General features: G+C 39.1%; 1 protein-coding gene across 5 annotated transcripts; it reads left to right on the top strand.

Annotated features, from left to right (window-relative positions):
- Positions 1-25,870, top strand: LOC131314667 (sister chromatid cohesion protein PDS5 homolog A). Of its 5 annotated transcripts, none has more exons than XM_058343484.1 (33): positions 1-354; positions 3,011-3,214; positions 3,435-3,616; positions 6,662-6,788; positions 6,926-7,144; positions 7,574-7,790; positions 7,870-8,015; positions 8,119-8,264; positions 9,038-9,187; positions 9,288-9,336; positions 9,428-9,619; positions 9,703-9,885; positions 10,376-10,530; positions 10,621-10,747; positions 10,864-11,013; positions 11,100-11,159; positions 11,356-11,492; positions 11,625-11,742; positions 11,923-12,057; positions 12,210-12,409; positions 15,949-16,105; positions 16,281-16,424; positions 18,242-18,322; positions 18,434-19,066; positions 19,170-19,268; positions 21,681-21,760; positions 22,558-22,609; positions 23,089-23,175; positions 23,284-23,321; positions 23,440-23,502; positions 23,988-24,163; positions 24,911-25,251; positions 25,331-25,870. In XM_058343484.1, the coding sequence occupies exons 1-33, from the start codon at positions 259-261 to the stop codon at positions 25,373-25,375; spliced, it is 4,989 nt and encodes a 1,662-aa protein (XP_058199467.1). In that variant the 5' UTR covers positions 1-258; the 3' UTR covers positions 25,376-25,870. The 5 variants fall into 5 exon arrangements, with proteins under 5 accessions (XP_058199467.1, XP_058199466.1, XP_058199465.1 ...); XM_058343483.1 differs by having other exon boundaries at positions 19,167-19,268; XM_058343482.1 differs by having other exon boundaries at positions 18,242-18,340.

Raw genomic sequence — 25,870 nt, 5'->3', positions numbered from 1 at the left:
ACGAAATACTGGAGATGCATAAAGCGCTGAAGTCAAGGGGATATATCGCATGATTTCACATTCTCGCTCTAAAATTAGAGCGAGAGAGCCTATTTCGCTTTGCGTGTTCGAAACCCTCTTTTTTCCTACTCCCAGTAAAACTCTCTCGCTCTCTCTCTTCCCCACATCTCTCGATCTGTCGACCAGATGAAACTCTGAGAAACAGAGCTTCGTCGCAGCCCCCCCCCAAAAAAAAGAAAAAAGAAAAAAGAAAAAAACATGGCTCAGAAGCTCCAACAACAGCAGCTGAAGGAGCTCGGGTCGAAGCTCCTAAATCCTCCCACCACCAAAGACGCTCTCATCAAGCTCTTGAAGGTGCGCAATTCTTTCCGACTTTGTCCCCAAGTTACCTAATTTTGTCGTGTAATCGTTGTTTCTTGTTTCTTTTTTCTACTGTAAATCTGATTTGTTCGTGGTTTGGCTGGCAAAGTTGGGGAATTTTGAGTGAATTAGGGTTCACTGAAAGAAGGCATTTCCTGTCGGATTACATTCATTTGAAATGGCGGCGGGTTGAAAATTGAGTCTTGTTGCCGTGTAATGCGCTGTCATTTTCCTTGTACGAAAATCTGGGGTTCCTCTGTATTTTCCTGCACTGCGTAATTTCCTAATTCTCTCGTCAAATTCTTCACTGTATTGCTCAGGGAGATGACCTTGGGCTTTGGCCCATTGGTTAGGAGCGTGAGGAACGCTCCTAGGGTTTGACTCCTATGGACAGGAGGTTGGCCTTCGTAGTAATCTAATATATACTAACATACTAACATCATATCGTCTGGCAACAAAAAAAAAAAAAAAGAAAGCTTAGGGAGATATTGCCTTTGAAATTCACATTGGGAGAAAACAACTTTTCTCTTTGAACTCAGGAACTCTCTCTCTCTCTCTCTCTCTCTCACACACACACACACAGTAGTTTCTAGTAAAACTTGGAATGCATATATTTAGAGGTATTTTTGAGGTCTAAACTTGGAAAATTTTATAAAAAATGTTAGGAACACATCCAATTTTACATCATATCTTACATCCTCTCTCACAAGTGATGGTAGGACCCTCCAAATTATGTTGTGGATCCGACCAACCCTTGTGAGAGAGGATGTAAGAAATGATGTAAACTTGGACGTGTCCCTAGCATTGATCAAATTTTATTAACTGTTTGGTAAGCGGAGAATAATAATACATCTGAAGAAAAGTCGGTTGAGGTTGAAGCCTGTCTGCAAATGAGATGTTGAAGAATGAAGAGGATTTTTTCCCCTTTTTGAAATGGACTCGGAATTTTATGATAATTGGGGAAATTCTGAGGAGATGTCCTTTCGCAGGAATTCTGCTCAGATTACTGGTACTTTGTGATAACTGCTGGGGATAAAGATTCTATTCGGCTATAATGTCTGTAGGGTGGCAAATGATGTTGGCTATGAGTACTTAAGGAGCCATTATACTGTCACAACAAGAAGAAAAAAGGCTATGTGGAGTCTCTTAATCGTCCTGCTTAAGATATACTAGAGGTTGGGCACACACTCCGTACGTGCATGTGTGAATACATGGGGTTGGGGAGTGGGTGGTTGAGTGGAATGTGGGGTATGGTAGTTAGAGTGAGAACGATTTTACATTTATAACCCTGACAATTAGTTTTATCGTTGTTAAAGAGCAGTAATAACTTTTTTGGTGTGGAGGTAATTCTGGAAATCACTTCTGTGACCCAACTTCACAAAAGTGTTCATGCCAAAGTGTGTAGCCCCTTTCTATATTAAAATAGATGGTCCGGCTAATATAGTACGCGAGATAAGATTTAGAGTAAGTCATTGAAGAACTGTTTCGGTTTGGGGTCGAGTGTCTTTTGTTGCAACTGATGCACAGAAAAGCTTTCATGAACTAAACCATTATGCTTGCACAATGGTGTGACTGTAGATGACTTAGTTTAGGACTTGGCTTTTGGGTGGACCCCAAGGAAATTATTTACTATGTATTTCTCAGCTTCCTTGGATACTGCATTCACTTTTATTCTCAAATTACAATGTGGCAGTTTGTAGTGTGTGGGTCATGGAAGATGATCTTTCCACGTACAACTTTTTTCACCCTTTGTTTGATGGAGAAAGGAACAAAGTTAGCTTGAATTCATGTCTATATAAATGGTGGAGTTACTATCGAAGAATGTTTCACTGGCCGTTCAAAATAAAGAAGAATGTTTTACTGGAGTGAGTGAATGAGGGGCTAACTGAATCCATTATTTTTTTTCCTATGGGCTTAAGTTAGCTTTATTCACAAAAGAGAGAGAAAGAAGATGCTTACTAATTTTGCTGATTCAGCATCAATAAAATGGAACCATCTGTATTAGCAGCAGCTTATTAACTCAATAGCTGCTAATTTTCGCTCTCTGACATTTTTCCCCACATGCAATATTGGAGTAATTGGATGGACATGTCCAAGAAGGAATTTTGTAAGTATATGTTTGTCTTCAGCGGTGGACAAGTACACAAATAAACGTAGTCTAATGACCCATATTATGCAACTTTGCTCTCAGTGAAACCAGTTTACCAACATAAACAGAATGTATAGTTTCTTCTGCTTGTATATACATTGGCAGAAAAGATGCATAGGAAGATTTTGTATCACTTTTATTTTGTAGTTTTCAGATTATTTTTTTATGACAAGCCTTTCTTCGCGGCCTTGGCTTCTTAAATTTAGTTTCTTATTCTCATGATTTGAATCAAAGTTTTCCATTGTTGTATTTATTTTCCATTTGTTTCGTATTTTTTTGTCCAATGAGCAGTGGATTCAAAATATTAGACCTCTCGGTGAGCAGAAAGGTGGATTCACTTTCTTTTATCACTGGAGTAGGGCAGATATGTGTCTATTTTATGCTTATGTACGATTATGGACCACTAAACTTTTGGTATTTATTTAGTTCTATGAGTAAGGTCAACTGATATGAATTCTGACTGGTGGTCTTCAACTGATATGAACTCTGATTAATATTCAGCAATCTGCAACTTGCCTTTCTGAGTTGGATCAGTCACCTAGAAAGTCCGTATTGGAGTCTATGCAGCCCTTTTTGGATGCAATTGTCAAACCAGAGCTGCTAAAGCATCAAGATAGGGAAGTTAACCTTCTTGTTGCTACTTGTGTTTGTGAGATAACGAGGATTACTGCACCTGAAGCTCCTTATAGGGATGATGTTTTGAAGGTATGTTTCCAGTGTTCTTAAATCAAATCCTAAATGGAGTTGGTATATGCACCATACGTAATCCTTTGCTTTTTGGCTTCCTGCTTTCTGATAACAACTTGAACTGCTATATAGGCTTTTGTTCTTTGAGGGTTGGAATCCCTCTCTTTCTGTACCTTCACCTAATATACCAACGTCATTTTTTGCTTCTTGATCCCTGTTATTTCTGTATGGTCTACAGGACATCTTTCATTTGATTGTCAGCACCTTTAGTGGGTTGAGTGATACCAGTGGTCCATCTTTTGGAAGGAGAGTTATCATATTAGAGACTGTTGCAAAATATAGATCGTGTGTTGTGATGTTGGATCTTGAATGTGACGATCTAGTCAATCAAATGTTCACTACGTTTCTTTCAGTTGCCAGGTTTGTTTTGTTCCAATGATGTTTTCCTAAATTTTGTATTGATTACATGATCCTATGTTGTGAAAGTAGGCATGTTATAACTGGCCTTATCAGTTTGGTCCGTACATCACTTTTTGAAGCCAACAACACTAGCTTATCCACTTTTGTTTCGTTTTTTTTTCAGCGCAGTTTTGCTAATTTTTGTTGATCTATGATTTATCTGTTGGTTGATTGTGTTATTTATTAATAACTTAGTGATGTATTTTGTCAAAGGGATAGAGACCTTTTCTTCTCATTGTTTTTAACATGATTAGGATTCAGGATATTACCTTGCACTGGGTGCTTCAATTCTCGTATGGGGAGACATAAATTTCTTTTCAGTGAGTAGCACTATCATTCTGTTAGTTTCTGTGCAGGGGCGTACTTTATTGAACACTTATGAAGGAAGATTTCAATACTATAATTACAGAATTCACCACCCATACTTGGTTGGGGTAGATAGACACCCAATAAGTACGAGAAAAGAAAAAGTATTGAGGCACAAATTGGTCATACTCAACTCATCATAGATAGTAGAAAAACATTTGCTTAATATCTACAAGATACTAGAAAAATCTTTACTCCATTTTACCCGAGTTACGAGTACGTACGTAGTATAAACGTACATTGTTATATTTAGCGTAAAAGCATTTGCAATTGAATCCAATTCTTAGTTGCAAGGATTGCCTAAACGAGGATCTTCTATGGTCGGTAAGTGATTAGTTGGGTGGAGTTTGCCGAGTTTGGGCGCTATCTAAGACCATATTAATTCATTGTGCTTCTGTAAATTATTCCTGAACACTCCCCTGATGCTCCCAAATGAGGAGCTTCTGTAAACCTCTGCTCCCTCGCCTCCACTTTGTTCAAATAGAGCTTGTTTGGTTTGGGATTTTGGATTTGGGAGGAGAGAGATAGAAAGAGAAATGAGAGTAATAATTAGGGGTAAAAGTTTTTGGGGACCGTGCGCAGAGAGAACTGAACATGGCCATAAGGTTTCATAACTCAGGCTCAATCAGAGTTTGGCTCAATTGAGTATCCTTTTGAGTTTGATCTTGGTTATTGGTTCAAATTTGAAATTGATTGGTGAGAACTGATTATGGTCAAACGGAACTCCAGATGGCAGATTCGTTTTGATTGTGTTTGGAATCTTACGTAGCTAATTACATGGAAGAGTTTTTCTTTTGTTTTGAGGTTATCAGGTTACCATATTGTGAAATAACTAAGAACATCAAGGGTTGCAACCCCTACATAGAAAGTGCTCTCTATACAAAAAGGTCTATATAGAATGTCAATAATGGTCAAGTGAGGGATTACCTTTTCTAGACTCCTCACTAGGTAAAAGACCTTGAAAACTGCTCTTCAAGTTATGCAAAGGAATCTCAATGCCCTTAAGGCATTGCCAGTTCGTTTCTCTCCAAATGAGCTGCATTAAAGAGAATCGTCTCAAATCTTTCACTGATGATGACATTCTCTCCCCTTTCCATTGTTGTAGAATATCCATCATCGTTGCTGAAAAGTGAAAACCAGTACCACTCCAAACCAAACTGATGTCCAAATGTCCCAAACCACTGAACAAGGAGTAGGGGATGTAACATTGAATCACCATCCTTCTTACACTTATGACATAATGGATAAAATTATCTTCTTTATTCAGATTAAGTTGTCCAGAGTTTTGTCTTAGGCCGCTCATCGGACATTTAAAGCAAGCTTTGGAGGGGCATGAGTACCAAATAGCCTTTCGAGGGAGTAAAGATTTGCAGTCTCCAGAGAGAGTTAAATAGAAGGATTTCACTCAAAAACCATAGGCTTCCAAATCCAATTTCAATGCATCTTCTCCTTGATTGAAAATAGGAAAACAATATAACCCATCCCTGACCTCAAAGCACAAATAACCTGGAAAAAGTTCCCAACCCTTTTGAGTTCTTTTCTATAAACCCACCATATGTGACAAGGAAACCTCTTGTGAGGCCCAATCTCCCCAAGTGAGCCCATATTTATCCTTACCATGCTCCTCTACCATGTATCCCTCTCGCAACCGTATCTCCTCACTCCTCAGCCATTTCCCCAAGTGATACCGAAGAGAGCCTGATTAAGAGATTTGGAATGTATACTTGCTTAATATGATTGACCGTGTTGTCCATGTTGGTGAATAGCTTGATATTCATTATACTATCCTGATTTCGGATTGAGCCAATGTGGATTTCTGAATATTTTTGAATAGCTTGATATTCATTATTGGGCCAAATTTCTTATTGCTCAATCTGTTGGGACAATTGGTGTCCTTGTCATGGTATCAGAGAGCTCAGGTTGGGCTTGGGTTTGAGTCTCTTCGTTTGCAGTTGTTTCCAGTTTTTCATTATGCTTCTCCCTTCTGTATTCCGTTTTGCTCTATCTATAGGTATTTGTATCTCCACATGGAAGACACGATTGTACGTGAGGGAGGATGTTGAGTAGATATTGTGCCTGAGTTTGGATGTGAAATGTAGAGTTTAAGTAAAACTTGGTTATGGGCTGTTGCACATCAATTTGGATCTGGTGGTTTGCCTTCCTATGTTTCTTAGTAGCCTGGTGAAGGATTTAGACGATAAGGGATTCATAGAAGATTTTTGACTTAAATAAAAGACTTAAGAACATTCAATTCATTGCCCTCAGACTTTGTTATACTGAATCATTTGACAATTCTGTGGGAAACGTGTTGGAGAAAGAAGTACTGTAGAGGTGGAAATAATTCTCTCTAAATAGAGTGGTATTTGGATGACCATTTTGTTTCTTCAACGACCCCTTAGGAATTATCTTTATGTACAGTGATTGGTTTAGTATTGGGTCTTTTGGTGGATATCTAGGAACTGTTGTTTCTTCAATTAACGTTGTGTTCGCTTGAACCATCAAGGTTTTTTTTTGAACGTCCTTGAACCATCAAGGTTGATAGGTTGTTTTGCATCAAGACTTTTTGAGTGAATGTGATTTTTGCTATTAGCTTTTGTCTTCCAATTTAGTAACTTGTGTTTTGTAACTTCTACCATGCAGTGATGATCATCCAGACACTGTTCGAACATCAATGCAAAAAATCATGGTCGTTCTCTTAGAAGAAAGTGAGGATGTCCGTGAGGATCTTTTACTTGTTTTACTCTCTGTTTTAGGCCGGAATAAAACTGTAAGCTCTATGTCTGCACGTTTATTTGCCCTTCATTTGTTGTTTGTCACGATATTGTTGGCTGATAAGGTGCCTCCATGATGTTAAGTTGATTTAATAGAACTTGAGAAATTAAGTTCTGGAATTTGTCATGCTAGGATGTTACGTTGGCTGCACGGAGGCTTGCTATGGATGTTATAGAGCACTGTGCTGGAAAACTTGAGCCGGGCATAAAGCAGTTTCTTATATCGTCATTGTCAGGGGATAGCGGGTCTTTGGATTGTCAAATGGATTACCATGAAATAATCTATGACATCTATCGTTGTGCCCCTCAGATATTATCTGGAGTTGTCCCTTACCTAACAGGAGAGCTACTGGTAATTACAATTAGTTGCTTGCTGTTCCAGTGTCATACGTCCTGCCGTTCCAGTGTCATACGTCCTGTGAATTTGATTATTGACATGGACTTGTAAAGTGTGAGTTAATAGTTTAAGAGTGTTCTAAAGTATGTTCTAAAATTTGTGACCTGATTCCTCCCATATAACACTTGCTTGAAAATTCTGGTCCAAGGTACATAGAAAAGCTCAACATACTTTTGAATTACTAATTGTATTTTAACTTTTGGGTAGGATGAATCTTTTCTACCGTAAAGAGAATAAAAAAAGTCGTGAACACTTGCATCCTATTATCAGTCCCGAAGTTCCATTAGTTTCTCCATTTCCTATCAGTTTAATGTTATTTCAGTACCCTATGTTCTTAACTCGTTGAAACAGCTTCTCTTAATTTTTACGTTTCATCATTTACAGACAGATCAGTTAGACATTCGTTTGAAAGCTGTAAGGTTGGTTGGCGACCTTTTTGCTCTGCCAGGATCTGCTATCTCTGAAACATTTGAGCCCATTTTTGTGGAATTTTTGAAGAGGTTGACTGATAGAGTAGTTGAGGTTCGAATGTCTGTCCTTGAACGTGCCAAGATTTGTTTTCTGTCAAATCCTTCCCGTTCTGAAGCTTCTCAGATCATCTGTAAGGTTTCTTGGTCTTTCGTCAAGTTGTTTGCATGTACTTTAAATATTTTGATTTTGACCTGAACTATCATTTTTAGCTGCCCTCTGTGACCGGCTGTTGGACTATGATGAAAATGTTCGCAAACAAGTGGTTGCTGTGGTTTGTGATGTGGCATGTCATACCCTAACTTCCATTCCAGTTGAAACTGTAAAGCTTGTTGCAGAGCGCCTCCGGGACAAATCTGTACATTTACAGCTTCCTTTCTCTTTGTGTGCACGTATTTTATTCTAGACTAGGTATTGATTGATTTACCAATACTTTGTCGGTGATCTTGACATTTTTCCAGCTACTTGTTAAGAAATATACCATGGAGAGGCTGGCTGAGATATACAGGACTTTTTGCTTGAGTCACTCCGGTGACTCAACTAAAAATGATGATTTTGATTGGATCCCGGGAAAGATATTGAGATGCTTTTATGATAAAGATTTCAGGTATACTATTCTCGTTTGCTGTTGCAGTGGATTAAACTTTTTGCTCTAGTTTTTTCATAGAAAATCATGGATGGATCTGAGTTGTCCCTGTAGGTACAGAACAAGAATGGATCATCAGACCATCTTCATGCTAATCAAAGTATAGCCAATTTTGTTTTCTGGTTTTGTTTGTTCTTTCGGTGGGGTATGGGCCTAGGCAGTGGGTTTTTGAGTTTGTTAAGTGGTGGATTACTATGCAAAGCAAGAGAAACCACCTGCGTAAAGGGGATACTCGTAGAGAATTACTGGGGGCATACCTACTGCTTTTCCTGCTTTGTCAAGTACCTTTCTAGTTACTTTTTACATTTCTAAAATTTCCCCCTGTTGCCAGTTAAAAAGAAGAGACTGCCTAGAGACGTGAGACAATTCTTGCTTTAGGGTTTGTTGTGTGACAAGTGCACAATTCACTCATCAGTGAAAAAACAAGTGCATAATGTCCTTGGGAGTTAGGAATATGCGAAAAAACAAAAAAAGAAGAAGAAGAAAAAGAAATGCTAACAAATTGGGTAAGCCAAAAAGTAAATCATCCTGTAACGAATTAGAACTGCACGGTTTGCCCCCCAACATAAGGTCTTTTTCCAAGTCAACATGACTAACTCCTAGAGCAGCTGTAGGAAGATCTTTTAGTTGTCAGAGAAAGAATTTCATGCCAAACTACTGAATAAGAATCCAGGGTATCTGTAAGAAGTGACTGCTTGAGCTATCTGAGCAAAACATTTTGATCTGTCCTGCAGATCAGATTTAATTGAACCCATCCTCAGTGGGTCCCTGTTCCCAGATGGATTCTCAGTCAAGGAAAAGGTTGGGGATTGGATAAGAGTTTTCTCAGGATTTGACAAAGTTGAGGTTAAGGCTCTTGAGAAGATACTAGAGCAGAAGCAAAGGTTTGTTTCGACGGCTTGGTTTGAATTATATGGACCATCCTTTGTATTTACTTGAGATTTGTGTATGCTGATTTTCAGGTGATTTTCTCTTGGATTGCAGGTTTCAACAAGAGATGCAGAAGTATCTTTCTCTTAGGCAGCTACATCAGGTTCATGGTTTCTGTATGTTTGAAATGCTTCTACGCGGATGGAAGATAAAGAGACTGCTAATCCTAAGAACCCATTTCCTTCCAAATGCAGGAAAATGATGCTTCTGAGTCCCAAAAAAAGATGCTGTTTTGCTTCCGGATCATGTCTCGCTGTTTTACTGATCCCGCGAAGGCTGAGGAAAATTTTCAAATTCTTGACCAGCTAAAAGATGCTAATATCTGGAAGATCTTGGCACTCCTACTTGATCCAAACACTAGCTCTTCTCAAACTTGTAGTTGCAGGGTAAGCAAATGAAACTGAGTATAACTAAATACTAGCTTTCTTCTTATATCAGATGATTTCATGGACCTATTTTTTTATTGCAGGATGATTTGCTTAAGATCATTGGCCAGAAACATCGACTTTTTGATTTTCTTAACACTCTCTCTTTGAAATGCTCATATTTACTTTTCAACAAGGAGCATGTGAAGGAGATCCTTCTGGAGGCTAATTTACAGAAATCTGCTGGACATACCGAATATACCCTGGCTTGCATGAACATTCTTGTGGTAAAGCATTGTATTCCTCAGACGAGGTTTTGAATTGGTCTATTGGGCTATAGATGTTCTGTATTGCTTGCTGGTTTATAAGATTTCATCAGCTGTGTTGAGCTGTATCATAGAACATGAACTGCATGAATTTTGTGAACCAACAGACGAGGCTGTTGTTGTACACTTGGTACTCATGTTGATGTGGAGAATATTTGAACACTCATGCCAGCAGATACAGACATACGGTGCATGAAGTTGCGTGGGCTGGCAATTTTTTAGGCATAACGGACTAAGACTATTGGAGAACTGAATAGATAGCCTATGAGCCATGCCCATTTGCAAATTAAAACTGCGACTCATACAAGTGTCCACAATGTGATGGGTGATGATAAATGAAACATGTTGTGTTTCCACATTCAGAGGAGTGTGTTTGTGTTTCTGCTTTATGAATCGGGTAAGAACCCATGGGTGATGCTTGTTATTAAATTTTGCTTATGTTGAATTGCAGATTCTTGCACGTTTTAGCCCTTTGCTGCTTAGTGGAATTGAAGAAGATTTGGTACATCTTCTTAAAGACGAAAACGAAATAATTAGAGAAGGTGTTCTGCATGTTCTAGCAAATGCTGGTGGAACCATTCGAGAACAACTTGGAGTTTCATCCAGGTGAAACTATTGAAACTGTTTACTTCTGTTATTGAATTCCTTGTGCATACTTTCTTCTTACTTCATTGTCATTTTGTGTTTGAATTGCAGTTCATTAGACCTTATACTGGAACGAATATGTTTAGAGGGTAGTCGAAGGGAGGCCAAGTATGCTGTACATGCCCTAGCAGCTATAACAAAGGATGATGGCCTAATGTCACTCTCTGTCTTGTATAAGGTTAGCTTTAATATTATAATTTGTCATTGTAAATCCTATATTTTATCAGGTAATTCTCTACTTCAAAGATGATATGGGTTTTTTAGATGACATTTCTTGCACAAAAAAATGTGCAGAGACTTGTGGACATGCTGGAGGAAAAGACACATTTGCCTGCTGTTCTTCAATCTTTGGGTTGCATAGCACAGACTGCAATGTCAGTTTTCGAAACAAGAGAGAGCGAAATTGAAGGATTCATAAAAAGAAAGGTTCTAGAGTGCACTAATGTAGGCCATCCAAACTCTGCTGGATTTCTGCAACCTATGATTAGTTCCTTATTTTTTCCATCTAAAGAATGCCTTTTCTATTTCAGAAAGTGGAAGATCAAGAAAGCCAAAGTTGGGATGACAGAAGCGAACTTTGTTCTTTGAAGGTCATTTTGTGGGAGTTTGTACATTTTGTTTTGGAATTACATGATTTCTTTCAAGCTAGATTATAACATTTTAGGGTTTTACAGTGTCTAGATCAGCAAATACGTTCGTTTGTCATTGTCTTTTTCTCTTTTACAAATTCTTGTCAGACCCCTTATGTATTATAAAGAAATCAGCGTTTTATTTTTTTGAGTGCAGATCTTTGGCATTAAAACCTTGGTCAAGAGTTACTTGCCTGTTAAAGATGCTCACCTCCGACTTGGGATTGATGACCTATTGGACATCCTTAAAAACATACTTTCGTTTGGAGAAATCTCAAAAGATGTAGAATCAAGGTAATATTGATTAAATGAAAGACGAATTATGACACGCGGATTGCACAAACATAGATTTCGCTTGATGAGTGAAACTCCTCGGTTAATAAAAGGTTACAGAATGACATACATGCTTCTGTTGACATCTTGCAGTTATGTTGATAAGGCTCATTTAAGGCTTGCAGCAGCAAAGGCAGTTCTTCGTTTATCTAAGCATTGGGATCATAAGATACCTGTTGATCTCTTTTACCTCACCTTGAGAACATTGGAGGTCGAGTTCTTGTTGAATGAATCTTATATAAGAAAGCACCTTGATTTTGTCGTGCTGCTAGCCAGTATTTAATTTGTTCTTTCATTGTTATCTTCGCTAGAAATTAGTATGCTGGAAATTCCTTTTCCCCTGGGTAATTAATTTACTAAATAATTATTTTCCCTGACTTGGAGAATACAGATAAGTTTCCCTCAATGCAAGGAGCAGTTTTTGAACAAAGTTCATCAATATGTAAAGGAACGGGTTTTGGATCCGAAATATGCTTGCGCCTTCTTATTAGACATAAGCGGATTGCAGCAACCAGAGTTTGAAGAGGTACTTGATGCCACATTAAATCAGTTCATAGTGAGACGCCTTGTTCCATTGCAGTAAATATTTTTCGTTCATATTGTAATATTTTTCTTAGAGTATAAATTGCCGCTGCTCAGTCATGTATTTGTACTTCTTCTGTTGGACTTATTTGGCAGGGTAAGCTTAACTTGAGTGATATTATTCAGACATGCCAGCAAGGAAAGGCACGCCAGCTTTCTTTGCAATGTGATGCAAATTCCCTGGTGGTTTATCCGGAGTACATTCTCCCATATCTGGTCCATGCTTTCGCTCATCATTCTTCATGTCCAAATGTTGATGAATGCAGAGATGTTAAGGCATTTGAACCTGTATACCGGTAAGTCTGATTATACTTCTTAACGATGTAATAATGCATTTATGCACACCAATTAGGAAGTTACATCTGAAATACAATATATAACTGTTATTTCTTCCGTTCCATGTAAGAATGTGTTAGCATGGTAGGCTTTCGTTGAGATCATTGTTGATTGAGATGTTGCCTGGTATCTCTGATACATTATGTCGTATCTGTTTGTTTTTCATGCATTACATTCATTGAAAATTAATGGTCAGGCGTCTGGTTTACTTCTATGACTTTTGGTCCGTCTATGGATGGTGTTGTTGCATCCTGATAGAAACTTGGTGCCAAATATAGCTCCACTCCTAATTCTGGACTGGATAACTTGCCTTTCTATCTCGTGAGTTTTCTTAGTGTACCGAGAATATAGTTTTCTCCCATTTCTTCTCCAAACTTTTGAATGTTGCCTTGGGGGTTTTTTGATAACTCAATTCAATGATTCATCACTTAAAACTGAATGCAGTAGTGATGGTATAGTAAGGGTGAGTTCGGGCAAACTTTTCAGAGGCTTTTTGGTTGCTTTCTCTTAATCTTTACAAGAGTCGGGTCAGATTTTTACACCATATATCAAAATTTAGGGTCTTTTCCGTCATCTTATATGAACTTTTTTCAACTTTGGTCTATGCTTTTATATTTGTTCCATTCCTCTCATCAAAAAATATTATCTAAAATTTGTACCCCAATCTCGTAAGAATTGAGAGAAAACAACCAAAAAATACCTTGCAAAGAAGACCCAAAGAAGTTTGGCCAAAGAGATCCTAAGTTTATTAATAAACACATGTTATGTCACTTTAAGTTTTATGGGCCTCTTTAGATATAGGGTAAGAAATTTATAGTAGCAGTGTTCTTACTTAATTTTGTCGATCATCCCTCCAATTACTTGTTTTGATTCAGCAACTAGATTTTTATGTCAAGCCAATTTTGGCTTAAAGAATTCAGCATTTAGTTTCCAAAACAGTTCCAAAATTTAGGTTTCTGTTTATCAAAAGTATTCTTCTTCATTTGGTTATACATATTCTTATAATGGCAAAGGTATCTTTGCATCGTTATATTGGTATGCAGTATATACCTGGGATACATCATATTCAGTGATGCGTTTACTTATTACGGAATCGGTAACTTGTGGAACATTGACACATGATGCATCTAGCATAAGATTGTCGGGTAGATATTTTTATGATGAGAGTGTTTGATGTGCCATTAGCTTCAATATTCATATTGGCTGTGTACGGAGTTTTATTGGATGGTTGTAGAAGGTATTGAATCAAGGTGTGGTTTCTAGAATCTTCTTACAACACCGCATGCCTGGAGATGATTGGGAGAGAGAGAAGCAGCTGGACTAAGAGAGGGTAAAAGCGCATGAAAAGGGCTGAGATTGGGTTGGATCAGTGTGTAGAGAGAGGAGGGGTTAGCTCTCTATTTATATGAAGTCACATGGACCTTGGCAGCTTGCCCCTTTTCCTCACTGCATGGGTGACAATATCATCACACGTGGATATTCCTGAGTTTTAACATTTTCTAGAGATGTCTCATCAGGTTAGTTTGGGTCTAACATGGTGCATAGCAAAGGTGGTGTGGCTTCTTTGTTAATCAGGGCTGGCCAGGGGTAATGTTTAGCCTCATGGGCAGTTCCTTCCCTCTTGCCTCCAAGCCACTAATGCTCCCCAGGTCACGCAGTACTGGTGCTGAGCCTAAGTCCTGCCTCTTCAAATTAGGTTCTTCAATAATGTAAAGGGGAATTTGCACTTACACCCCTTGTAATTTGCTCAATTTGCAGAGACACACCCCTTCTATTCCATTTTTAGGCACTTACACTCCTTGTACTTTGAAGTAAAGTGCAACGGGTGGATGCAAGGAAAAGACTTAAAAGCCCTTTAGTATTATAAGCCCACAACCCTTAGATTAACCCCTCCCCTCTCTCTCTCTCTCTCTCTCTCTCTCTCTCTCTCTCTCTCTCGTGAAAATGGAGCTCGTTCCATACTCAGAAACCAACAATTCCACAAAACCAACTCCTAGAAATGTTTCGATCAACCTCCACGCAAAAACCCTCCAACTCCTCGCCACCTTCGCCGGAGAATCACTCTCCACCGCCTCCGCCTGCCCGTGAATAATGCCCTCGAAGTGGGTTTTCGAAAATTGTGCAGTGGCTTGTGTCCTTTTGGGTTTTTGTTATGGTTTATGAGCAAATTGGGGCTATGTTGTCGGTTTTGATTAGTGTTTTCGGATTTATGTTCAGACTCGATTATCGTTTTCGGATTTATGGGCTTCTTGATGTTTGAGAGGATCTGCTCGGATGAGAGAGAGAGAGAGAGTAGGAGCTTCCTCGTAGGATAGTTTTGATTACTGCTTTTAGAGAGAGGGGGAGGGCTTTGCTTGCTCTGTTTTTGCCAAAGGGAGGAACATAAGCCTTAAAAATGCTTCCAGGGGTGTTTTAGGCATTATAGAAGTCATTTTGGAGGGAAAACTCCCGCCACTTGCTTTTCCGTCCACATCAGCAGATTTGTTAACAGTTGCGCTTTACTTCGAAGTACAAGGGGTGTAAGTGCCTAAAAATGGAGTACAAGGGGTCTCTACAAATCGAGCAAAGTACAAGGGGGGTAAGTGCTAATTCCCCTAATGTAAAATGTATTGGATGCACTATTGTGGAGCTATGGTTAGCATCCCACGTTCTTGAAGGCTTTGTACTACCTATGCCAATTTGGCCAAGTACCTGCTTGGCTCAGTGGCCACTTATGGAGATGAAATGTCACTATGTCAGTCATTTTGAAGGACTGTAGATCTTTAACCTACAAAAGGATATGAATATATGTCGGTGATCACTCATCTGAATGCTCATTCAAGCAGCTGCAAGAAGGGAGAATGGGAAAGGAGAGAGAGTATACAGCTTTCCACTCTAAGCCGATTTTGGTCTATTTGATTATGATATTGGAAAGGTACTAGTTTTTTTGGCAGAACATAAACTAAACAGATATAAAGGTCATGTTATTATGTAATGAAATATCAGATGCTGCTGACACATTTATTCTTGTGGCCTGTGTTCATGTGCGCTCCTTGAACACTTGTAGCTCTGAATTTAGAAACGCCTGGTGGCTCTGTCAGATTTGATCAATCTCCGTGATAAGACTGAAGAGATTGCTTTTTGTGTATTCTTTTGTTGTGAATTTAATGACAGAAGAGCTTATGTAGTCGAACTTTAAGTATTCATGTGGAATTTATTTTGAGAGTGTCTTTTATGGTTGTACAGTGGTGTATATCTCACTGGTTTTCTAGATTTTAATAGTCCTGTCCGGTGTAGTTTATCATACTTACCAAAAATTGAAACATTGTCTGATTATTAGCGTAGATGTTGGATTGTTATGAAAGTGAAGTTGTAGCTCTCGGTGGATAATCCTACTAAGGACTTCATCCACATCTTGGCATGCGGCATATTACTTGATTCCGGATAGTGTTTGATTTCTACATTGATGGTCTCAAGAATCATTGTTCTCATATAATTTGTCTCATTCACAATTTTTCAGGCAATTGCACTTATTTCTCTCTATGCTAATGCATGGTGGGGAAGATGGCAAGTCAGAAGTCAGCATTGAGAAGGATAAAGAGAGTGTATCTTTAATACTCTCTATCTTTCAGGGTATTAAGTGTTCAGAAGATGCTTTTGACCCAGCGAAGTCCAAGGTAGTGATTAAATATTTTAGTCCATACTCTTTATGGTGACTACTTTTCTTTTGTTTTCCCATCATAATTAGTTTACTTATCCCCTCCCCCCTTCGGAAAGAAAAAAGAATACTAAAAAGAGAGAGGGAGGGAGGTCCCTTGTATACTTTTTTTATGTGGTCAATTATCTTTGCAGAACTCGCATGGCATCTGTGACCTTGGCCTGTCTATCACCAAACGTTTAGTTCAGAAAGATGCTATTCACGAATCAATCGTACCCGTGGCCCTTCCTCCGGTGCTATACAAACCATGTGAGAAGAAAGAAGGGGGTGGTCCTCTGGTATGTTACTTGAATCTCATTTTGGTTTGTTATTATAAAATAGGGTCAATGCTTTAAGAGAAAGAGAAAGTTCCTGACTTAATATACTGATTGAGTATTTTCTTGCTGATAGGATGTCTTGATACCATCTTATTGAAGATCAAATTATAGTTTTGGAAATCATATTGTATTGGCTATGTTCTCCACAAGGATTGCTTGTTTAGAAGAAAGGAATTTTTTGTTCCATTACCTATTGTACAATGGTTCAAACATCTAGTGTAACATAAGCTGTATATTTTACTTTTTCCGTACAATAAATTAGCATACATATGTTCCATTCATCTTGCAAGTCAATGTATGTCATCATATCTTTTCTACTTTCACACCTTTTTTGGAATATAATTCAACTTGGAATTAAATGATTTTCTTTCCAAGATAAAATTCGCTTGGTAAACTTGAGTTTTCAGGAGTGGACTTAACAGTTTATTTCATCCTGTGAACAATTAAGAAGGTTTAAGTTGTTAAAGTTGCTTTAATGTCTCAACACATGCCTTGCTTTTCACCATGTCTTCGCATGGGTGGGCCATGAATATGCAAATACTTGTGTTCAAGCTTTTAAATATAACCTCCAAACCTAGTGTATGAGCCTAGTCGGCCTCTTCACTCATTGCCAATTGGTATTGAGTTGGATGCTTTAACAACTTGAAAAGTATCTGGTGGGATTTGGGATCAGGATCTCCCTGCTTTGGCACCATGTTAACAACCAAGCTTTGGGATTAGGATCTACCTTTTTTTTTTTTTGTACCTAGTTGACAACCAAGCTATCTTAATTCTAAAAGCTTAGGCTGCTGTAGTTGGTTTAACATAGGTGTCGGTGCACACAAGACGTGATTCGGGAACAGCTTGATAATTTGCGCAGTGAAGTTTTTCTATGTTTTTAGCTATTATGAAGAAGTTCCTTTTTTAGGAAGTCTTGGGACAACGTTGGCCTCCTTCCTTACTGGGTCATTTGTTCTATATTACTGTGGTCACAGTCCTGACTGGTTGGTTTGTTAGATGCATAGTTTGACTCATTAGTTGCCAGCAGTTGAGACTTAAAGTCATGATATACCATAAACACGTTTATTTACCCTAGTCATACGTAAAGATCTGTGGAAATCTACTAAATTGTTTGGCAAAAAGAAGCCAAAATTGAAAACTTGTCACAGGAACAATGGCTACAAAATCGTTTGGCTTCTAAATCAGTTGGCTACAAGAATAGTGGCACAAGCGGGGAGACATGATATGGTACATAGTAAAGGAATGTTAATTAAAGGGAAAGACCAAAACTTCTTGTGGGTTGAAGTGGTATGGCTAAGACGTGGAAAATGTAGGTTGACTAAGGTAACATCGTCACAAAGCAGAAGAGTGAAACAGTAGCCCTGTGGCCAGCATCATACAAGTTAGGATGTGTTTTAATTGATGAGAAGGGAATATGTTGAAAGAAGATAGATGGAGGACTTGATGGTTTCTTATTGTGTGTTGGTGTATATGTCCAACCACGTGTCTCTTCTGTGCCTTGTATGATTGAAGAATTAGTCCTTGTAGTTGGTGTACATTTGTGAGTTTATATGGATATTAACTATTCAATGGAAAGTAATAATCTATTCATTTGGATATACTAGATTCAAGGAGCTATTGGTCCTGCCTTCTTCTAAAGTCAGTACAATATGGGGGAGATGTGGATTAATTACAGTGTGGTTGGTTATGTTTTTGTTTTTGTTTGGGTTTGGGTTTGGTTCTTTGGACCTCCTTGGACCTTGTAATTTAAACTAATACTGTTAATTTTCCATGGACAGGTCCATGAAGGGCAGACGTGGTTGGCTGAGGAGAGCGTCTTGACTCACTTTGAATCACTCAAGTTTGAAGTCAATGCAGTGGTATCTTCTACGCTCAAAGTGTGCTTTCAGCTACTTTGGTTATTGCTGTAACTCTTTTGCGTTTTTCATGTTTATTAACCTGTTTTCATTGTTATGCTTGGATAACATCAGATTCCTCCAGACGACGTTGATGACGAGGTTCTGAAAGACATTGAGGCAGATGGTAATGACGTACCTTTGGGGAAAATGTTAAAACTCCTTAAAGCAAAGAATACCAAGGCAAGAAAAGTGGTGAAGAATGAATCTGTGCCAGCTGGAACAAAAAATGAAGACAATGTAGATATCCTGAAAATGGTGCGGGAAATCAATCTGGATAATCTGGGGATCTCTAGTAAGGCTGAGGTAAGCAATGGCCATGAAGACGTTGGAAAGAAAATCAAAACTGATCAGAAGCACCGGAAAAAGAGAAAAAGAGTGGGAAGTGAAAAAACAAATGTTTCAGTATCCAAACAGCGGAGATTATCTGCTCATGGTGCTTACAAAGTCTCTATCTCAAGGAATACTTCAAAGGGTTCTCTATCCCAGGAAGAAGGGTCCTCTGAAAGCGACGAGGAACTTCGGACTGTTTCAGAAGGTAAAATGTCTTCGCAAGAAAACATGGTTGAACCAGCTGAATCAGATTTGTTGGTAACATGCCTCCAGAATAACTCAAATTCCTTGTCAAAACGTAAAAGCAAGATTTCCGATAAGGATCGTTCCAATGAGGCAAATAAAGTTGGAGGCCTCGACGACTATGATGTGAAGGTAATTCTTTTCGCTTCATGAAGTTACTCTGAAAGCGACATGCATCTGGTGTTTTGCTAGTTGTTTATCGAGAGAAGTTATTTTTTTCCCTTCCTTGCAGAAGTTTGTGGAGACTGATAGTATGAAAGCAGTTAGTAATTCCAAATCCTTGGCAGCATCTGCAAAGAAGCGAAAAAGAAAAAGCATTGCGGGTTTGGCAAAGGCAAGTCTCTCCAGTCCTTTCTAGCTTTTTTTACCAGTGAGGGAGTGGTTCTTTCCATTGTAGAGTGAAGCTATTTCTATTTTCAGTTCTCTCGCTAGGATGTATAATGACACTCACCTGAAGCCTTTTTTTAGGATTAGTAGCGCTAGATTTTGTTGCAGCTGTTCTTATTTGTGCTTATTGCTTGTTTGATAAGAAATAGTAATTTGTGGAAATTTCGTTTCAGTAGTCATTCGGCCAAATAATACTAAATAGTAAACGCATGCATTCTTGTTTCCTTCTGAAACAAAATGTCCTTATTCCTAACCCTATTCCTTCCCTCTTATTTCTCTCTGTCAAACCCCGTGATACACCCACCACTGCTAGCCACCTCCTCCCAAAAAACCAACTCCGGCACCACCTCGTCTCTCCTCCCGCCACTGTTCCACAGCTACCTCCCGTTTCCTTCGTCAAAACGTTGCAAATACATCCCACACCACTATCACTCGTCACCAGCCACCACCGCCTCCACAAGCACCCTCTCTGAGTCTCACTATGTATGTGTGTGTGTGTATTCGGATTATCGAAATTTGATCAGGATCTATGAGTCCTTACCTAAGGTCCTTACAAGAAGCTTCATATATATATATGTGTGTGTGTGTGTGTGTGTGTATCAGGGCCCTTCCAATAAGTGATCCCTTATTAAGGACCTCCCCTTTCCTGATCGAATTTTGATGATCCGAACCGTTCAATGTGTTCAGAACGTGCTTAAGGGTGCTCACGAGAAATCAGCTCAAAATATGTCCGGGAAGTGCTTTTATATATATATATATGTGTGTGTGTGTGTGTGTGTGTGTTCCCTACAAGAACAGAAACAAAAACAACAGACCAAGCTCATGAAAACTGCCTTTTGAAACCATACCCAAGGAGCGGCAGGGTTACCTCAATGTCAGGATAGATGGGGCTACCTCAACTCCATGAGAGCTGACCATTTTGAACGTGGAATGCATGTGAAGAGCAGAATCCTTATAAACCTAGGATACGAGACTAGGGTCATCAACTGTCTGAATAACAGAAGCAAACCCTCCCTTTACTCAAGGGATAGCGCTTATTCTCTTTCAATCAACTAAATGAGAAAAGAAGAAGGGTGGGAGGAAGAGAGAAAGGGGTCTTCATTGAAGAAGCTTTGCACCTGAAATGTGACTAATGAAAATCCAGAAGAATGGGTCTGGGCTCCCTAAAAGATGAAGATGCAAAGAGAAGGTCTTTTGAACAACCAACCTGACATATACATCATTACCCTCAACTTCTGCTGCTTCCTGCATATTTATGTATTTAAACAATATATACACACATTCTTATCTATGCATAGCTTCTTTTGGAATTGATAGGACTGACGAAATACTGGTAGGTATTGATCAAAGAAAATACCAATTTGACCACCAAAGAACTCAGACTACAGATGTAGGGTCTCGAAGGGTCAGGTTCCTAACGTGATGCGGTTGCTATTTGGTACAAGTTTTTGTGTGCACGGGTGCAAGTGGAACGTTGCTTGGCGATAGTGGATAATATGCACATGCTTCACTTGCGCCCTGTGCACCTGAAAAGTTCCACCATCTTCAAATTGGATGACGAAGTTGTGACCTCGAGATTGAGGGTTTGGGGATCATCTCAATGATGAGATAGTGGTTCGTCTTAGGGGGTAGGGGGTTGTGGGGTGGGGATAGGGGACTGGATTTACGAGGTGGGTGAGGTAGCTAAGAGGGGTGGCGGAAATGGAGACGGGCATGGGGAATATTTTTGGTGATGGTTTGCCAAGGATGTAATGTGAGGTGGTGACAGTGATGGGGGTGTGGGAGAGAGGGAGAGGGAGAGAGTGGCTTGGGGGGGGGGGGGGGGGGGGAGAGACTATTTTGGAGATTTATGGAGTTGAATAATTCCCCTGCTAGCTGTTTAGTTGCAACGAGGGGTTGAACTGTGAAAAGATGCTTATGGCTTTCCTAAGAATGATCTATATCGAAGATCGGGTGTGCATGGTTCCCTGCACAAGCCACAGGACACACGCCTTATTGCTAGGTGCATATGGCTTGTTCGATGTGATTTGGGGCCTGCACAAGCCACAGGACACACCTTATTGCTAGGTGCATATGGCTTGTTCAATGTGATTGTGGGCTATTATTTCATGGTGTAAACTGTTTTCCAACAACTTGCTCAAAAGCATAAAATGTATGTTATTTTTATTTCGATTTCTCAAAGTGGTATTGATTTGTTATTTCTAAATTATGTGGATTAAAATAAAATGTTATAGGTGGGGCAATTTTCCGATTGTTAACATATTTTAATGTTTATCGTTTTCTAAGAATCTACGAGCAGAGATTAGCTTTACTGCTTACATATGCTAGCACTTGACGTAGTGCTTTGTTTCTTCCTCAGTGCACATCAAAGAAAGGAGGAAGCGAGATGATGGACCTGATTAATTGCCGAATAAAAATTTGGTGGCCAATGGATAAGCTGTAAGTGTTTGTTGGTATAGGGAAGAAAAAGATTAGCTGTTGTTCAGAAGAGTAAGAAAGAATAATTGAAAGATATCCAACTTGGAGCATGAGATAAATGGGATCGGAAGAAATCAAGAATCTGACTATTTAAACTCCTGATTTATTAAGCACCTCATATCCTTACTGTTTAAAATCTTTCTTCAATAGCATCAGATGTTAGTTAGGCATGTAATTTCTCTGCATCTCACCAAGGGATTACCATGGCTTTGATCTGTTCATCGCTTAGTGTGTGAAAATGAACTTTTTCTACTTCACTACTTGTAACCTGTTAGCAGTGAAAGCCTCATCAGTTATCAACCTCTTTTACGAGCCAGTTCCAAGGAAGGCCCAGTTACACTTCTGACTGAGACTTATGTGTTCTTCATTGCTGCTACTGTTGGTTTTTTTTTATAAATAATCTGTGCTTGTCAAACCATTGGCCATGCCTTGTACATTGGACTTTTGTCAGTGGTTAAAAATGCCTCTTCTTGTGCAGCTCGTTCTGTGGTCTTCTAATTCATAGTTGGCATTGTAACCCAGCTACTCATATGCTCTGTTCCAATTTCTGATGTTATCGTTCCTGTTTTTTAGCTCATTAATTGTGAGTGTGCTATGATATTCAAAGACGCAACTTATGCTCGGCAGTCCCTGACTGCCTTGGGGAGTGTGGTCTCTTTATATAGAAGTTTGCAGTTTAAAACTGAGTAAAAAAATCTGTGTAAGATTGATGCTTCGGGAATACTCTTTTGATGGTGTCCTCTTCCTGAAATCTACAGGTTTTATGAGGGATTGGTGAAGTCATATGATCCTGAGAAAAAGAAACATGTGGTAAGCTGCATTGTTCCCTGTCCTTTTTATTATTAGGTCATCGATAAAACTACAACCCATTGTGTTTTCTATAATGCTATCCTCATATGATTCGGATGCAGGTGAAACATACATTCTGTACATTGGATACTTATTATTCCAAAATTAGTGCATAACTAGTGTCATGCAATTTTTACAAACAGGTAGTCTAAGAATAATTTGGTATCCTATTTTGGCAGTTACTTGGTCTACAAGAACTAGAATTGGTTACCTTTCTCTTATTCGTACGTTTTTTGGATTCTATTGTCATAAATAGGGTCGGAAGTATTATGACTAGATGCTGCGGTTTGAATATCAATTAGTTTTGAGAGAGTGAGGGAATTGTCTTATTGATTGTGTTGAACGCTTAAAAAAGCCTTATGGTACTTTTAACTTGGTATGCATTTTTGGCAAATTTCCTAAACATTTGAAGCTTTGTGGATCAATTGGTGGTCTAACAGGTACTCTATGAGGATGGAGACGTGGAAGTGCTCCGGTTAGATAAAGAGCGCTGGGAGCTTATTGACAATGGCCGCAAGCCGACAAAGGTTAAGTTTCTAGTATTTCCTATATGTGAAAGTATAGACTTTTGTTTTCCATTGGAAAAAATGAATTGTGCTTCACCTCTGACAGTAATCTGTTAACATCATTAACAGCGATCAAAACCATCAAAAGGTTCACCTCATAAAGGATTGTAAGTCAAAGCCTTCTTATTATTTTCTACGATTACAACTGGTATTAGGAAAAGGATGGTCATATCTGCAGTATCTGTGGCTGTATTGGCGGATGGATTGAATTTTATTTGTTTTCAGACCATCTGAGCAGAAAAAGGTTTTTCCGAGCAGTTCAAAACAAAGCAAGAAGTCAATCAACGTGTGAGTTTGGGATTACATTCTAAGTGTAGCTTGAATACACACACACACACACACACACACACACCCCACGGATCCAATGAGGGATCCCTTACCAGTCTACTGTGTGGACCTCCCATTTCCCGAGCAAATTTCGATGATCCGAGCCGCTCAAAGTGTGCAGAACGTGATTTTAAGGGTACCCGCTAAATCGGCAAAAAAAATGACCGGGAAGGGCTTGATTTGAACAGTTTTTTACTGAACCGTTCAATGAAAACTGCTCCTATCAAGCCCTTTCCGGTCATTTTTTTTGCTGATTTCTCGCGGGTACCCTTAAAATCACGTTCTAATCACTTTGAGCGGCTCAGATCATCGAAATTTGATCGGGAAAGTGAGGTCCGCACGGTAAAACCGTGCAGGATCCCTCACTGGATAAGGACTGTGTGTGTGTGTGTGTGTGTGTGTGTGTATATATTGTGTTTAATTGTTTAACTTGCTATGAGTTTCAGATCTTCGCCATCTAAAGCAAGAGGGAAAAGAACTCCTAGGAAGAATATGAAGCATGGACTAAAAGGTGCACGAAAGAATAATACTTCTTCCAGATTGTTCAATGCTGATGACAGGAGCCCTGGGATATCTGACCCCGAACCTGCTGAATTTTCCAAAGTTGATGATATCAACTCCGGTGAGAGGACCATATTTGTAGTTATTGTTCTAAATTGGAGAGTTATTATCTATCCTATGCACGAATTTACTTTCAAGGGCTTCTTCTGTTAGCTGTGATTGTGTATATGCTTACAGTTGATGATGTTAACAAGTATGCTCTGTGAAGTAAGCATAATACAGATGTATGTAATCCATTCCGTCTATAGCATTTGCTCATGGATGGGTAGCAGCTGATAGGCCTCCGACATATTCGTCTCTCATACTTTGCAAACACTAAAATTCCATTTTACCAACGTTTAGGTTATACGAGTTTGTTACCCGAAGAACCCTCTTTAGTGCTTTCCTACATTAATCTGCCTTTAGAACTTGTAGTTTGATAATTGTGGGTGGACAATTGTGTTACAATGGGTTGATATCTGACGAGGAAATCCAAAGAAAGTACAGAAATTACGTTATGATTCAGGATTTTTTGATGGCCTAGTGTTGAACTTGGCTTCAAGTGCAACCGACCTTTTCCCACCCGTGTGTTGTTCACCTATTCGTGAACTGGAAGAGCCACTTTGTAAGGATTCATGGAAATCCAACACTTAGTAATTCGCTTTATCATTTCTGAATCGTTGGACGTCCTAGTGTGGAAATTGGCTTTAAGTGCAACCCATCTTCTTCCATCTCTATGTTGTTCACCTATTTGTAAAGCTTCATATTTTTCATGGTCCTTTTTAAGTCAGTTATGTAACTTGTATATGTGAAGTACCTTTTTTTGCAGGGGATTCAGAAGGTGAACAGTTTAAAACAACAGAGAAGAGTGTAACAGGCATGGAGGAATCTGACAGGGATCAGAAGTCGGATTCTGAGGAGAAATTAGAAAGGGATACTGAGAATGTCCCAAGTGATATGGAAGAATCTGAAGAAGAGAAGCCTGATTTGGTAGGTACCCACATTGGTAATGAGGAAGCCAATCTTCATTTAGAAGAGGAACAATCAGATGAGTCAAGGGAAGAAGAAGCAGATAAAGCAGACCGGACAGAGCAGTCAGACTCTCAAGGGGCTGAAGCTGATGACTCTGATAGTAATGTAGAAGCAGAGATTTCGGAGGATGAGCCTCTTGTACGTTTCTTATGACACTTGGATTATGCATTTTAACTAGCTATCTAGACTCTAATATTAGCTTTTTCAACAAATACAGAGCACATGGAAGAGTCGTGTGGGCAAAGCAGTCAGACGAAAATAGGCACCTTACAACTCATGCAAGAATTCAGAAAGCTGCAGCACAATTGTTCATTTGGTTGACTTGAATGTGAAGTTGTAGTCCAGTTCAGCTGACAGTGTAGAAGATGAGCAACATTTGACTGGTATTACACTAAAAAGGTACAGTTGAATGAAGGTAGGGCATAGTATGTAGGTTAACATAGATAGACAATAGCAATGGTGGAGTTCTGTATGTAATCCTGTTTTCCGATGGATACTCTATCGACGTCTATTGCGAGTGCACCAATGTTGCTGCCGTGGTTGATTGGATTTGTTGGATCTCTTGTACAGCTATTATTAGCATTACAGTGTAGGCCAATCCTAGGAGGTTTAGGTTAGCAGCTGCTTCATGTGTAAATCGCTTATCAAAAACTGGCTTTTGCTTTGCTGGGGGCTCCGCCCTTTGTTTCTAGGTTTTTGTATGATTGTTGATTTTTCCCAATAGTGGCTATAAAGGAAATGCTTGTACTGTGGATCA

Source organism: Rhododendron vialii, chromosome 13a (assembly GCF_030253575.1).
Source record: "Rhododendron vialii isolate Sample 1 chromosome 13a, ASM3025357v1".
Classification (NCBI taxonomy): domain Eukaryota; kingdom Viridiplantae; phylum Streptophyta; class Magnoliopsida; order Ericales; family Ericaceae; genus Rhododendron; species Rhododendron vialii.
Note: the sequence above shows the minus strand (reverse complement) of the source record. Positions and strands in the feature narration are given on the sequence as shown.